Source organism: Ochotona curzoniae, unplaced genomic scaffold (assembly GCF_017591425.1).
Source record: "Ochotona curzoniae isolate NIBS_2020 unplaced genomic scaffold, NIBS_Ocur_1.0 contig_4516, whole genome shotgun sequence".
NCBI classification, from domain to species: domain Eukaryota; kingdom Metazoa; phylum Chordata; class Mammalia; order Lagomorpha; family Ochotonidae; genus Ochotona; species Ochotona curzoniae.
The window spans coordinates 234,533-251,342 of NW_024466313.1; the positions used below are offsets into that span (position 1 = coordinate 234,533).

Consider the following 16,810-nt stretch of genomic DNA (forward strand, 5'->3'; position numbering starts at 1 on the left):
TATTTGATTGGATTGTTACGAAACGCAAGCAAAAGGCAGAGAATTCAAACACAATAAGCCCTGGGGTATTAAAATCAAGTCATTTATATTCTCGTGGCTAAAACTAGAGCCTGTCAAACCTCCAAGGTGAAGGTTTCTTTCTACACTCGTTCTTACATTTCAACAGGTCTCAAACCCTGACGCTAGAAAAAAGAAATCTCTACGAGGGACAAACCTTTGGCATGTGATTTTTTTCAATATCTCCCTGATCACACCTTGAGAAATAAACATCGAACAGAATTCCGACAGCACAGTTTACCCGAGGCTTCTCCGTCAAGTCTCTTCCACAAACATTTCAAATAGCGAGAAGGATGCACCAAGGAGGATTTAGGGGAAACGCCTTAGAGCAATACAGGGCAAGCTTTCATTTTCCTGAGCTCTCCAAATAACTGAGATCCGTGATGGAAACACAACCAAACATCCCTCAACTTCAAGCAGTAAAATTGAAGTCAGGAGACGGGCACAAGGGCCTCTTTCCTCCTTCCAGCACCTGTTTCTCAGACTGATTTTAGTCCACTTCCTACAAACACACCCAGGCATGGTAGCCCTGAAACCGTTTTCACAAATCCACAGCCTCCCTCTCAAGCAGAGTATTTCCAAGAGTGAGACTGGGATCCGGCCCCCCACCTGTGAGGCCACAGCTCTTCGTTCATCTCTACGTGACACCCACTAAGAAATACTGGCAATAGCACACACCAGCCAAACCCCCCAGGAAAGACAGAACCTGCCAGCCACTGCTTTCCTCCCACCCAACCTCACCAGGAAGAAGTCTCACTCGGGGTTGAGCGGGTAGGTATTTTATTAACACCAACACGTAACGGCACAAACCAAATTTTACCCCTGCCGGAGTTATGAGAGTGTTCAGTCCTCAACATGGACGTCCCACGAGGCAAGCCGACAATTGCATGTCCCTTGACCAGCAGCCACCTGCCGAGGAAGATTCTTCGCATCCTGACCCTGGGGTCTGGCTGGCAGCTCCGCGGCTGGGAGTCACTGCTCAGCCGCCAAAGGTCCAACCTGGACAAGCCCACCTTTTCCTCTGCCCCTGCCCTCCAACTTCTGTGTGCCTCCATGGCCTGGCAGCCACACACATATAGGCACCGCTGAGGCTGGTTCAAGAATCGAAAAAAATCCAGAACGCGTTCTGCAGAGCCTTGGCCAAAGCAACCCACAGCACTCACCGGTAGATTTAGAAACCCCAATTTTTTTTCTGAGTTTGAAGTTTTTAAGCCCTGCGGATGGTTGGAGTAGGAAAAAGGAAATTTACTAGGCAGCGCAAAGGAAATCTTGTTGTCCTCTATTGTGGTGGGGGGGGTGTTGCCCAACCCTAACTTATCTGCCTTGATAAAGGAAACCAACGAAAAGCATATAAGAACAAGATTTTGTCAAACGAAAAAGGAACCCTCGCCTTACCTTAATAGTGCTGGCCATAATGCAATCGAGTTTATTGATCGTTAATAAATGTTAATAATAATTATTGCTTCTCTCTGACCAGAAAGTAGTTTTGATGAGGTTGCTAAGAGCGGATGAGATTGTGCTAAGTCTGGGAAATGAAGTCAGCCAATGGCAGGAAGAGGTTCCTATTGGTCCTGGCGGCCCAGCCCGAAGAAACAGGATATTTGGGAGTGGAAAGATAAGAGACCCTGAAAACAATGTTGTTTTTCTTGATGATATGCAGCCAGGAGGATTTTTTTTAATGTTAAAAAAAAAGTTATCCAATGCCTGGGACTGTGGCAGCAGGTGTGAGCGTGTGGCTCCCCGTGACTATGGCGTAGACACCCAGGCAGGATGCAGATGTGGGGGGACGGACTCTGCACAGCTTCCCAGGGGATCCAGGCAGGGCACCCTCTGGCCTGAGGAGCAGCTTCTCAGCCTACCCCTCACGCAGCAACAACAGAGGATGGGAGCTGTGTAGGTACAACTGACTTCACTTTACTCCACGACTGCGTTGAATTCTAGACAGCACCTGGCTGTTGTTTGATAAATGTGAACTCAACATCCAGGAAGAATGTTCTAGAACAGTTTCGTTTTCTCCATCCAACTAGATTGCTACTTGTTCCACAGGAAACAAGTTGAAAATGCAATGGCTCTAGAATTGAAGTAACATAAATAAATAATAAGCAAATAAACCAACCCATCAAAGACTTCAGATATTTATGCGAAATCCAAATAATTAAAAATCATGATCAAAGTTTTAGGATGCTGTGAGCCAGCCCTACTTTACCAAGCATCAATGCTGTGAACGACGCATCCTGATGGAGCTCTTGCTGACTGACTATGCCACATGAAGATCCCATTAAGCGTCTCCTAACCAAGCTGTGAGTTCAGGGCCACCAGCCTGTTTTCCACTCACAGGAAGTACAGCTCATACAAGGCCTGGACATTCCTTAGAGGAGTTCAGGCCCTTAATTACTCATTTGCAGGAAATTACTTGTTCTTTGTAAGAAACAACACTTTGCTTTGAATCGCACCACGCATAAGCTGGTCAAGAGGTGTGGTCTCCGACAGAGACCCTCGGAACACAATGAAACAGGCCCTGAGTCATGGGCCAGGCTGGGACTCCGAGGAGGACATCCAGGGAACCAGCTTCGTTCAGCCCTTGGGCCTGCACATGTCCAAGCTCTGTCTGTCCTGTCCTCCCCAGGATTCACACTCCCTCGTGTTAGGACAGGGGAAGGAGGAGAGCAGGAAGGGAAAACATCAAGGAGCAGACAAATGAGAATGGGAGGAAGAGGGTACGAGAACAAAGAATGGAATGGAATAAGAAGTGGAAGGAAAGGAAGAGGACAAAAAGGCAACAGCAGGGAGAGAGAAGGAAAGAGGAGAGTAGGGGAGATGGGAAAGAGAAAGAGAGAGGGAATGGGAGCCGGCGGAGAGAAAGGCAGCCACGCGATGACAAGGAGGGACCGAAGGGCGAGAGAAGACAGGGCAGGCACAGGAACAACAGAGAGTAAGAAATCCCCTTCTGGGGAAACTCAGACCCTACGTGTGGAGGGGATGTTGATTTCCGCTCTTTTCATCTCCAAACAATGCATACGATGGTAGGCTGATTAAAACTGTGCTTCCCTAAGATTTCAAAGTCCTCCGTTGTTTGCTCTGGGCAGCTTCCACTAGAACGCCTCGCCCCCCTCAGCTCTGAGGCCCCTGGCCTGGTGTTCTCACTCCAGAGTCCCAGAGGCCACTGGGAGCTGTAGCTGCTCCTGCCCACCAGGGACCACTACTCCAATGCTGACCCCAGGAAGAAGTGCTGTGCCTCCTTCTTCATGGGGGCGGGGCTGCTGTGCGCTCCCCACATGAACAACACACCCACCGTACTGACGGGTCCCTCACAAGCTCCTCTCTTTGTGCTGGGCTCGTGCCTCGTTCAGATATAACAGGGAACGGTCATTTTTCACGCTGTTTTGAAACTATTTCAAACTTACACAAAAGTTACAAGCTGTTACACAGAATTCCTGACACCATCCACCTGCTGATGCCAGCTGTGCCCACCACCACTTTCTATGATTGCCACTCTCTCTGCTTCACATACTTGCTGTATATTGTATGTGTGTAACACAATTGTTCTTTTAAAATGTTTTACTTGAGATTTATTTCTTTGCTTGCATACTTACAAAGTGAAAATCATACACTATCACTTGATCTGTTGACTAAAGATCCTGTCTGAACATTCCCTTATAACTGAATGTGAAAATAAATAAAAATATAAAGTTGGGAAGGCGCATGGAATAACAGTCAATCCTTTGCCTGCAATATCAACATCCCATATGGGTGCCTCTCACAGTCCCGGCTGTTCCATTTCCAGTCCAGCTCCCTGGTGATGGTCTGGGAACTCAGCAGGAAATGGTTCGAGGCCTTGGGTCCCTGTACCTGCATGAGAGTTTCAGAAGAAGCTTCTGGCTCCTGGCTTCAGACTGGCCCAGCTCTTTTGTAGCCATTTGCAGAGTGAACCAGTGGATAGAAGATATTCCCTTCCTGTGTACTCTCTGCAATTTTTTTAGATAGAAATGAGATAAATTCATTTAAACATCAAAGGCATCTACTAAGAAGTTAATCTGGAGATAACGAGTTGTGGGCTCTGTTACAAAATCTGATAGAGACAAGTGTGCTTCCTTTCTGAGGACCACGTGTTTGAATCCCATCACTCCTCCTGATCAGGACAGAATAACAGAAGTAAAGTATGATAATCATTAAATATTTAGTGTAAAGCTTCTGTAAAACCAAACAGAAATTCTGACCATCCATAGCATACGGCAGAGTGAGGCCTTACAATCTGGCAGTGTGAGGCCATTCCCCAAACATCGTCCTGGAGGGATTATCTGAAGACCCAGAAATCATTTTGTCTCTCTCTCACCTCTTCCTCAGTCTATGCTACTGAACACCTCCCACCCCATCCCAGATCGCCCCGCACCCTCTGAGGGGTGGCACCAGGCACACACGGGAAACTGCCTTAGGTCACTAGCTGATTCCATTCTGGGGAGTGTCCTGCCATGAGCCCATTAACACAGGATCGTCTGCACCTGTCACAGGAGTCCCAAAGAACACAGAGGGCCAGCAGAATCTGCCCCATCGCCCTGGACAAGCAGCATCTACTGGGGAAAAAAAAAAAAAACTCCCACAGCTTCCTTTTGCAATTATCCATCAGGGACCTGCTGCCTGGAAATCGCCAAAACCTTGTCTTTCATATTTTGCTTCAAGTAGAGCAAGAAGTGCCAAGCAAGAAGACCACACAGTTAAAGAAGCATTGCCACGTACATGACCTAAGACTATACCTCCACACTCCCATCGCATCTTTGTTCTACAGTCAACTTCCCCATGTAGCAGTGTGGACGAAGCTGAGGAGTCAACAGCTCTGAAAGTGCCAGGAGCATGGCAGAGTCACACCCCTTCCTTGGAGATACGTTAGAGGATCCACTTGGCACTTACTACCCGGTACTAAACATCCATACAACATCTATTTCAGCATCATCATCCAGAGCATCTCAAGACTCTGTCTCTCCCTCTCTCTAACCATGACCTTTAAATAAATACATTCGTTTTTTTTAAAAAAGACAAAGAGGCAAAAATGGAAATAACAGCAGGTTACACATCATAATTCTCCCAGTAAAAAACCTGCAATTTGTTTTCTCGCTTTTTCTTTGGTACACCTGTGTTTTCAATATATTTGCAATGCACACACATCACAGCTTACAGGTTTGGAAGTCATACGGAGCGTTCTAGATTTCTGTGGATCTCTGACATACTCATACTGGTTCTATTCACCATGCTGCACACAAATAATACCCCCAGTTGTCATGCCACTCAAGTGTGCATAACAAAATGCACCATCCTTTTCCAATAGTTACAGCAAGAGCAGCATAGTTCCTTTTGATTAGCTGTACTAAGGAAACCCAGGGGGCCCTCATGCGTTTAGTGTGGGCCACCTACTCGACATGAATCCAGCCCGTTACTAATGGTGTGTTGCCTCTGTGCTAGGAACTCTGGTAGGCATCCGCCACATCCCCATGATGGCATTCCATCCTGCCAACCGCTGTCTTAGCATTCAGGAAACTGCTGTCCATCTCCTCCAACCCCCCTCGCTCGGAAGTGGAGAGCTTGGAAGCGCCCCACGACACTCAGGCATTGCAAGGGCGAGACAATAGGACAAAAATGCTGCACATTGTTCCCGAGATGACACATGAATCTTAGAATGTATGATGTTTGGATTATTCATGAGAGCCCCGTGAGAAGGATGTCCCAAGCGATGTTGCCAGGGACAGGCCTGAGATTACAGATAAGAGTCCAGCGTCTACAGCTGCCCCTGCAGTGGAAAACTACAGCACCCGGTGGAACTTTTCCATTCACATCAATGGGAAGGTTGGCCTGGGGCCGTTGCTTCATTCACAGCACATCCACTCCATCCGGTAAAAGTGTGCATGCGAGTGTACGAATGTGTGCTGTTGTGTGGGTGTTTGTGTGTGTGTGAACACATGTTTATATGTGTCTACATTTATGTACATATTGTACACATTGTACATGTGTGTTACATGTTTGAGAATGTGTGAGTGCATGCATGCATATGTGTTTGGGTATTTTTGTATGTAGGTGTTTGTTTACATGTATGTACCCTTGCATGGTGGTGTGGTTGTATACAAATGCATGTTTCTCTGTGTGAATGTGTTTACATGCATGTGAATTTACGTGTGTGTGAACATGATACCATGTGTTTGCATGTGCTAATGTCTGTGTGTGTCTGAGTGTGTCTACACGTGTGAATGTACACACATCCATGCACTTGCATGTGTGTGACTGTGACTGCATTAACATGTGCAAATGAACATCTACATATGTGCATGTGTTTATCTGTGTTTGAGTGTGCTCATCTATATGCAAACATGTACATTTTCAGGTGTTTGTGTGAAGGTGTGTGTTTACCCTCAAGTGACACGCTAAGAAATAATCCAGTGGTGACTTGAACAGCCATAGTTTCAACACTTTCTTGGAGGGGATTTTGTAGCCTACAACCCTTTGGTGGACTTGAATTCATCTGAGCCAAGGAAACTGTTATCACACACTGAATCCTCAACTTCTCTACAGCAAGTTGCAATTTCCTTCGTGTTGAGGCCACAGTTCAGCCCTGTTTGTTCCAATGGAGCAATGATTTCAATAAACACAGTTTCATAAGTATCCCATGCATTCTCAAATTTGTACTAACTGCAGTCTTACTCAACTCCACATGCCTTTAAAACTAGGGACACCAAAACATGATCAAGGTCCCTAAATATAGCCATTGATTATGCGTGGTAAAATCAAGACTTAGAGAGGAAGAACTGTCTTAGTAATTTAATTGAAAGAAATTTTGCATTCCCTGTCTCAATGATCATGGGTCTATATTCAATCAGTAAGCCATTAAATGCCTTTCAAGGTCTTCATCCCTGAACTGGGTGGATGAGGAGTCCTGCACAGTTCATGGAAAATGCCTGTTATGAAAAAAAAGCAGCAAAATAAACACAAGCTTTCATTATAGTTACTGTGGACTTTGTGACGTTTCTTTGTACCTGGGCACAGATGGCATGGTCATCAGATGGCACTGGCCACCACGCACTGGCTTGGCACTTGACATCAGGCCACACAGAGGCAGTGTGCCTGCACACCATGCCTCCTGCTACACCTCAGATCCAAGGTGTTCTTTCTAGGTAATGTCCTGAGCCAGCATCCCTGGCCACCTGAGAATTTACCTTGGGGTGCTAAAATTAACTTCAAAGTTGATTATGAGTCAGCATTAAGAGATTTTTCAATCTCACAAGACATTGCACATCACTTGGGTCTGCCTTAATCTGTAATTTTTTATAAATTACTTTTATAGGAATATGTGGATTATGTCTTCAAGTAGCAAATAGAACCATATCATTACTCCATGAACGAAAAGAGAAATTTATATCCAATAATTGTTCCTGCTGCCTTCTAAAGGACTGTTTTTAGTGGCTTTGATTTCAACAGCACTCAATGATTTGTTTGCTCATTTATTTCTGTCACTAATAGAATCATATAAGCCAGAACACAAGACGCTTGTCATAAACTCATGTGCATTTGCCTGAGTGTCCCTAGACTGTCCCAGGGTATCCCTCTGCTCCAAGGCAGGTACATCAGACACGAAGGAGCACTGGGCGTCTGTGTTGCCACAGGATACGCTATGGGCATCCTCTCCACATCGCACACCCCTCACTGTGCTAATACGCTAAGTATGGGTGTGTTAGAACTGGACAGAAGCCATTCCATCACCTATCAGGTCCCCATCAGATCACAAGGCAGATCTCAGCACATATCCGGGGAAAGTGCGCCAAACATTCTCTCTGAACTAGCTGGCAAGGGTAAGCCAGAGGAAACTCGCTGGTAAAAGCCACGGCCTCCTGGTTGTGCCTTCGTCTGGTGGATCCTAATTCCATCGCTTCTGCTACAAAAATAATCCTGCCTCAGGAATGCCAGGAAGCCACGCCCAGTGTCCAGAGAACTACACAGCTTCACCAGCCAGAAACCAGACAGCAGCCTGGCTTCCCTTTCAACTGCTTGAATTATTGTCACTAGAGGGTGCTCCGTGTCCCTCTAACAGGCTCTCCCCGGCGACCATAGAGCACTTAACCTATTACCCTGCAAGGGTGTCTCATTTCTTACCATTAAAACTGACACCCAATACCCCTAATGCAGAAAAATGTTTTTAATAATTTCATTTTTAAAGATCAATTTTATTTTTATTTGAAAGGCAAATTTACAGAGAGAGGAGAGTCAAAGAGAGATCTTCTGCCTGCTGGTTCACTCTTCAAATGGCCACAACACCCAGAGCTGAGTTGATCCAAAGCCAGGACCAAGAAGCTTCTTCTGGGTCTCCCACATGAGTGCAGGGCCTCAAGGACTTGAGTCATCTTCTGCTGCTTTCCCAGGCCTCAAGCAGGGAGCTGCATCAAGAAGTGAAGTAGCCAGGACATGAACTGGTGCCCATATGGAATGCCCACACTGCAGGTAGAGACTTAGCTTACTGAGTCATGGAGCTGGTCCCCAGATAATTCCATTTAATCTGTATTACAGAATATAAGTGAACATACCTGTCTCAGAAATCACTATGCATTAAAAATATCTGCATGTAGGACACATATCTGACTTTTCCAGGCAAGGTTTGCTGGAAGAAATTGTACAATTATTCTACATCACTTTGAATAAATTTGAACCCCGAAACAATTCCTACTACCATTTTTAGTAACTGTGGCTAGTTTAGTATGTTTTCAGGACAAACAGCACGGAATGCACAGGAGCATGTAGGGTGTCCTTGGTACCACAGCTCTGGCCTCGGGTGCTGGCACCTGGGAGGTATCTGCAGCAGTCACAGGAAGGTGATAGAAAGTTCGAGAAAACTGAATTAAAATATGTTTATACTGGGGCCAAAAACGTGTAAACCATGCATAGTTTTTTCATTAATACATATTCCATCCACTTAGCTATGAAAGGTAACTTGTGGTACATCCAGCGGTAGAGGCCTGATTTAGACACCGACGGGTCCCCCACACGCCACATCAGAGCACCTGGGCTTCAGTCCTAGCTCCACCCGGGACCCCAGTTCCCTGCTAACCTGCACCCTGGGATGCAGCAGCAGACGCCCCATCCCGATTGGCTGGCTGCAGGCATTTGGAGAGTGGAGCAGGAGAAGGGAATTCCATCTGCCTGCCTTCCCCACCGGACTGCCCGCCTTTCAAATACAACAAATAAATAAGTAAACAAAAATGATAAAAGGGGGTACTATCTTGAGACAGACTTCTAGTGTCTCAGTGTTAAGGAGGGTATTAAATAGGGAGATACTTTCAAAAGACTGCGGGGAAACATAATCAAAAATTAGCTTTCTCTGGAATTAAAAAAAAAATTGGAAAGCCACTCATGAAAGAGATTTTCAAGAAAGTTATGGAAAGTGTGTACTACAAAAAAACTCCACGTCAGTTTCAAAATTTTTGCACCAAGATAAACTTATATTTTGATTCCATTTGCCACAAACCTTTGGAAGATCCCTCATATGTGAAATAAGGTAAGCTCTCAAATTAAATATGCTTTTTAAAATAATCTTACACCATTTTCCTCATTTTCAGGTTATTAAAATGCTAACTTTTCTTGACAGTCACTGCAAACAACATAAGCAGTTCTGCAGCTTGCCTCTTTCTGTCCTCCCTTAAAAATCTGCTCAGGGGCCGGTGCCTTGGCATGGACAGTGAGCTTTTCCCTGTGGTGCTAACATCGCATAGGGGCACTGGTGCCTGTCTTGGCTGCTCTGCTTCTTGTCTATCTCCCTGCTGCCCGCACCCAAGCAGGAGACCTGGAAGAAGCTCCTGGCTCCTGGCTTCGGACCAGCCCAACTATGGCCATTGTGGCAATTTGGGGAATGAGTCTCTCTCTCTCTCATCAAGTAAAATAAATAAATCTTTTTTAAAACTATGTGCAGTATTTGATTTTATTTCCTGGTTCATCCACCAAGGAATTGGGAAGCCAGTGGGTGACAGTGGCTGGTGTGTTCACGGCTGCCCCGCGTGGGCTGTGTACGGCTCTGACTGCCAGTGACACCTGAAATCACCATGACAGCTTTTTCCATGCAGTTTCCTCACTCAGTACCGCTGGGGTAGCAGAAGTGCGGCTCCTTATGCAGGAGAACTGATGCATTTCAGTGGCTTCACCAAGTACACGGTGACTTCAAAGGGTTCAGGCAAAATAGAATTCAAAGATAAGTCTAGTTGGGTGGCCCAGAGATTGACATCCATGCTTGTCTTCATACTACACAACTCCTCCAATGAACACTTTGCAGGTGAGTTTAAGCAAGGAATTAGTGACACACACACACACACACGCACACATACACTACCCAGGAACCAAGAGCCCGAACCAAGAATGCTCTCAACAAGCATCTACTGAATAAACGAATACGCAAGTGTCCGCAGAGCCTAGGAGGACTAAGGGAGAGCAACCCTGGCTGTGCCAGTGGCTAAGTCAGGAGAGGACGGGCCCTTAAAGACTCAGAGTCTGACTTGAGCCTGGGACTCCCCAGGGGGAGGTGGAGCACGTCTGAGTGAGAACAGGTCCATGTGTCAAGTCCAGCCAGTCATCCACCTACCAGCTGTGCCTCACCTGAGGGCAGTGTTGGCCTGCACCAGTACGAACAGATCACCATCCTTCTCCTGTCTTCTGGAAGGGTCACGCCCAGTTGGTTGGTTGCCAATGGACCCATTGTTGGATCCCCAAGATGCTCGCCAAAACTAAGAAGATGGCATCATGAGTTGTCAAATCTGTCTCTCTCTCCTCTCTCTCTCTCTCTCACACACACACACTGACAGAGAAAGAGATGAATGAGACAAGGGGTCAGATGGCGAGGCCATGTGCCTGACCAGCATGCTTGATCCCCCTGGAGCCTGCCAATCCTCTCCCAAGTGTCCAGCTGTAGACCTGGGTCCCATGGAAGGCAGCCTCTCCTGAAGCCTGTCAGCCAAGTCCTAGCACTGCCGAGGTGTGACAGGTCACTGTGAGGGTCACTGTGAGGGCAAGCCACTGTTCTGGATGGATTCTATAGGCAGAAATGGGCAACTAGAAGCCATAGAAAGAAAGGTTTGTAACATTATCACAGCTTTCTGCTGTGGTTCCCCATCCATCCACCTGTCCACTGCAGCAGTGAAGTGCTGACCCCTCCATGCTGGAATAACGGTGTAGACGCAGATAGAAACATCCCCCAGCCGAGCAAACAAGCAGACATGCTAAGATTATCTGGGGAGCAAAGTGCATCTAGGTTACAACTACACCGTGACCTGAGAGGAAGGGAGTGCCGATGGAGTGAACATGGATGACCCTTCTTGCTCCTCCCCTCCCTATTTGTTATACGATTTATTTATTTATTTGAAAGGCAAGAGAGAGAGAGAGGCCTCCCACCTGCAAGTTCACTCCCCAAACAGCCACAATAGGAGTCTGAAACTCCATCTGGGTCTCCATCTTGGATGGAGAGGCCCAAGCACTCGGACTCCTCTCTGATGCTTACCCAGACACCCTAACTGAGCCAGGTGAGAAGTGCAGCAGCTGGGACTCAAACCAGTGTCCACATGGGATGCTAGCACCATGGGCATTGGCCACAGCTCCAGCCTCATTCCCTCTCCTGCTCTCTCTCTGCTCAAGCAACGTGTATGTGTCTTGGAGTCACTTGACCCCTGCTAGGCTCCTGATTTCGGACCCCAGTCCACACTCAATGTCAACAGCTCAGTAAAGCTCACACCCCATTCTCAAGAAACATCTCTGCTTATCAACCTCAGCTTCCTGTCCCAGAGAGACACGGGAAAACATCCATCTCTCTCCATCCTGCACAGACATGGGAGTGGTAGATGAGAAGCAGAGGGCGAGCATGAGGGTTAATCCCCCCAACCCCTTCACCCCCTGTCACAGCATCAAGAAAGGACTGTATTTTCTCTGAAACTTTATCTCCCGGAAACCCAGGGCTCAGTCCCTAACCTGGACTCCCAGGCCCCCAGCATGCCATGGGGGCATCCTGCGGTCAATCCTGACTATAATAAGAGCCATCTGGAGAATCTATACGGTCGGTGGGCCTGGCTGACCACGAACCCAGAGCTTCGCAACAGGCCAGGCCAAGCCACCCGAGGACACAGTGCTGGGTGCCACGTCCCTAAGGGTAGCAGGTGACATGCAGCTGCCATAGGACAGTAGATTGTCTGCGAAGAGAGAGGCTGCAACTTCTAAACTTCCAAAACCAACCAGTGCAGCCGCATCTTCCAGCATCTCCCATCTCTGACCCGGTTACCATCTGTGGCCTTGGACCCTGGAAGGATATCAGCTGATCTCACCCACCAAAGCCATTTTATGGGACTTTTTCACCAGGGAATACTTTCCTTTTTATTCTTTTCTTTGACAAGAGCAAATCTGGAAGCTCACTAAGTCATTCTTCAACTACCTTCTGTAACCCTGAACCTGTGCGGTTTTGCCTCCCCTGTACATTACAGCCGTATGTGTTTCTGTGGCTTGGGTGTCAGGAGCTCTTTGTCCATCAAAGAGTCGAGGAAACCACAGACAATGGGGCCATACAGGCTCAAGCTTCTCTGTCGGCTACTGCAAACCAAAACCAGATGCGATCCTGCAGGGGCTACCCTGGGGCTGATCTGGGTCATTCTCACTAAGTCACAACTGACACCTTTCAACCATATTCTCTTTTCCAACTCACAAATGCAAAACAAAACAAAAACATTGGAATCCTTTTCCTTCTGATTGCAGACACAGATTTATCTACAATAAGAACCGGGAGCAAAAGCCCCCTCTCCAAAATTGTGCCACTGCCACTTGTATGGACTTGCCGGGAAGCGATCCAGGATTTAATAAACCAAGACGTGGGAGGACAAGAGCTATGCCAGAAATCAAATCTGCCTGACTTGAACTCTTCCCAAAACTGAGTCCATATAGCATTCCTCGGATTATCTGAGTGTGTGGGAATACAAAATGACACGCGGGGTTTCAGGAAAGCCGCAGCCCACCTCAGAAACGGTACTCTAACCCTGACAACGTGCTAATTTTTAGTTGTTTTCCTGATTTTAAAGGTAATGAACATAAGTGAAAAAGATAAATCAATAGCTATAAAAATGACTCATGGCCTTTCAAAGGAAAAACTAGCAATCATTCTGCACTAATTTTTAAGATTAATTTTTGTTTAGCTGAAAGGCAGAATTATAGAAAGAGGGAGAAATAGATGGAGATCTTCCAGCACCTGGTTTACTCCCCAAGTGGACAAAATGGCCAGAGCTGAGCCAGCCTGAAGCCAGGAGCCAGGAGTCTCATTCGGGCCTCCCAGGAGGGTACAGGAGTCAAGCACTCGGGCTGTCTTCCGCTGCTTTGCCTGGCGCATTAGCAGGAAGCTGGTTAGGACATGGAGCAGCCAGATGCCAGAATCACAGGTAAAGGCTTAGCACATTACACTCCAGTGTTTGTTCCTCTGCCCTGAATTTGAACAGGGTATCAATGTCATGTCTGTGTGTTCAATCCAAGGGGGGGCTATTTTCAGACAAAATCAAATTTAAAAATCAAATCAATATTCCATTTACCTTACGGCAGACACAAAGTAGAGCTCAAAGTTGGAGCTGACGGGTTTTTAATTCCTAACAGTACAGCAAATACACTCTCAGACTATACATGGGACTGCATTTCTTTAACCTGAAGTTAGGCATACCTGTGTACAACGATAATAGGTGAGATACCATCAGATTATCATATTTCATCAGATCTGGGGCTGTGGACAGCAAGACGCATGTAAAACACACCTTGACTTACTGCATCATCGGGTAAAAGATAATTCTGCAAGTCAAATCAGCCCTGAAGCTATCGCCTATCAGTCGTGAGTTGTTCATTTTTATGTATTATTGTGTTTAATGTGAAAGAGAGAGAGACAGAAACAGAAGAGAGAGAGAGAGAGAGAGAGAGAGAGAGAGAGAGATTGATCACCCATCCTCTGGCTCATTATCTAAATGCCCATGATAATCAAGGCTGAGCCACACTGACCACAGGACCCTAGAACTCAAGTCAGGCTGGCAGAGAAACAAGTGCTTGAGTCTTCACCTGCTACTGCCCAAGGTAGACATTAGCAAGAAGCTGGAACCAGAAATAAGAGCAGGGCTCAAGGCTAGATACTTGGGATTTCAAATGCACAGACACCCGAAGCAATGGTTTAACCACTGCATCAAACACTTGCTCCCAACACATCCAGATTTTAAAGAACAAAGATGTGTCTTAGAAACAACGTGGGACGGCACTCAGCAGTTACTACACTCCTTGGGATGTGCAGGTGCCCCGTCAGAGAGCCAGAGCTCCAGCCCCGCTCTGCCCCCAACCACGGCTCTCTGCAAATGGCACCCCAAGTCGTCGGGTTCCTGCCACCAATGAGAGGGATCTGGATTGAGTCGGGCTCCAGAGTTGACCTGGCCTAACTCTGGCTCCTTTGAGGCATTTGCGGAGTAAACCAGCAGTTGAGACATTTTTCTCTCTGTTTTTGTCTCTCTGCCTTTCAAATAAATAAGTATTTTTTTTCTAGAAAAAATAACTGATTCAATATGGTATGTTCAGGAAAGAAGTCATGAAGGCACTAGAATGCTATTTCAAATAGACTGCAGGAGTTCTCAACCTCGGCTACACAGACAAGCTGGGCCGAATGAGTCCTCAGAGAGTAGGACTACTGTACGCACCATGGTCCTCTTGGCTTCTATGTACTGGATGTCGGTAACGCCTCTTTCTACCCAGTTATAACAACCTAAACTGTCTTTGCGCATTACAAAGGCCCTGATGGTGGAGGCAAAAATCAACCCAGCTGTGAACTACTGAAATAGAGCAATGCATTCTTACCAGCTTCATACTGCAATTGTCCACATTATTGTCAGATGAGGCATATTGGCCAAAATTTAAAAAAAAAAATCAGATACACCAATGTCATGAGTGAATGTCTGGGGACCGCAATCCACAGAATATAAAAGAATATGGAGGAGCATGTGTTTCCATCTCAATAGTTAAGTCTATAAACTACCCAAGTATAAATGAAAATAAACAAAATAAGAGAGTAACACCTCAGGGTGTTAGGACTGTGCTGATGACAAAAATGAAATGTCTGATATTTTGCACAACTGGCAAGAATGCAAGGAAGGAGCATTCTCACCGACATATATGGAAAATGTGGCCACTTATCCCTCACTCTGTAATTTCAAAGGAATAGATCTTTTAAAAATATTCATAGTAAGCAAACGAATGTTCAGGATAACACTGACTATTAATAGTAAAACCCAAAAAAACTGCATATCAATCAGAGATGGGATGAATATGCTTTGCAATACTGAAAAGAGTGAGAAGGGCCAGAGTTGTGGGGAAGTAAGTTAAACTGCCACTTACAACACTGGAATTCCATACTGGAACACTTGCTGAATTCCATACTGGAACACTTGCTGAACTCCATACTGGAACACTTGCTGAATTCCATACTGGAACACTTGCTCTGCTGCCCATCCAGCTTCCTGCTAATGCGTCTGGGTGGGCAGTAGAGGATGGCCGAGTGCTTGGGCCTCTCTGCCACCCACGTGGGAGACCTGGATGCGGTTCCGGCCTTCTGGCTTTGGTCTGGCCCAGCCCTATTCCTTTTGGCCACTTGGAGAATGACTCAGAAGATGAAAGACATCTCTCTCTCTCTTTCTCTCTGTTAAACAAAAAACAAAACTAATTCTTTTTTAAAAGGGGGGAATCTAAATACACTAAAGAGAAAATTTCATATCTGAAGGCTTTTAAATTATCACATAGGTACTTTAGTAAACATGGGCAGACTTCTTAAAGCAGAAACTTTTAACTGAAAGGTTGGGATTATGGGATGGCTGGCCCTTTTTTATCACTTTGGAGAAGCTGGGATACAAGATGTCTGTGTTACTTTTGTAATAAAAAGTAATAATTCACATTCTATTTCTACAGAAATAGTAAGGTGCCCAAAAAGATTAAATATATTAATTGAAGCAAATGTGCTGCCAACTAAACTGTATTGAATACATACACATACATTCTTATAGATACAAAAGGGTAGCTGAAGTTTATTCATTTATCCAATTAATATTTATTATTTCTCTATTAGATGTACTATAAGTACAACAATAAGTGGGATTTATTAATTTAAAAAATTCCTGAGGAAAATAAAATTTGCATCTCTAAGCAACAGTGATGTTCAGACTAGCGAGCCATGAGAGTACACCCTTGCTGGGCTGGGATTCCCACGGGAGGGTGCGGGGACTGGAGTGAGGGCTGTGCTCTGGTCTGGACCCAGGCTGCAATCTCCCTTGGCACAAGTGTGGACTGGAGCTGGGCTGGACACCAGCACCATCTGGTGCTCTGGAGAACCTGGGTAGATGTAGGACGGACTAGGATAGATCTCTGCCCCTACTGAGTCATGTGTGAGCAGTGTCTGGTATGGACGAGCCTGGGCTGGGGTGAAACATCCAACACCAAGAACTGGAATGGATTGAAGGCCAGCAATGAAGGCTGGCCCATGGAACCACCAGTACACGCAAGACCTGGCATAGGGAGAGGTTCTGAAGGAGGAGCTTGGGAAACCCCTCTGTCGGAACACAGTCCCTACAGGTGAGCTCAAGAACCACGATAGGGAGCAATCCAGTTACCCACTGTTGTACATATAACATAGGTGGGGGCAGACCAGGCTGAACCCGTTCACATCAACCGTTGGCGAATCTGAGCACCAGAACAGAGT

At 46.2% G+C, this 16,810-nt stretch overlaps 1 protein-coding gene across 1 annotated transcript in view; it reads right to left on the reverse strand.

The window, feature by feature from the left end:
* The window catches only part of ERG (ETS transcription factor ERG), a 94,507-nt gene extending 92,923 nt beyond the window's left edge, over window positions 1–1,584 (reverse strand). Inside the window, exon 1 of the mRNA XM_040986622.1 lies at window positions 1,453–1,584. Coding sequence (XP_040842556.1) covers window positions 1,453–1,470 — 18 coding nt within the window. The 5' untranslated portion in view covers window positions 1,471–1,584. The remainder of the gene's footprint in view (window positions 1–1,452) is intronic.
* Between the last annotated feature and the right edge of the window lie 15,226 nt (window positions 1,585–16,810).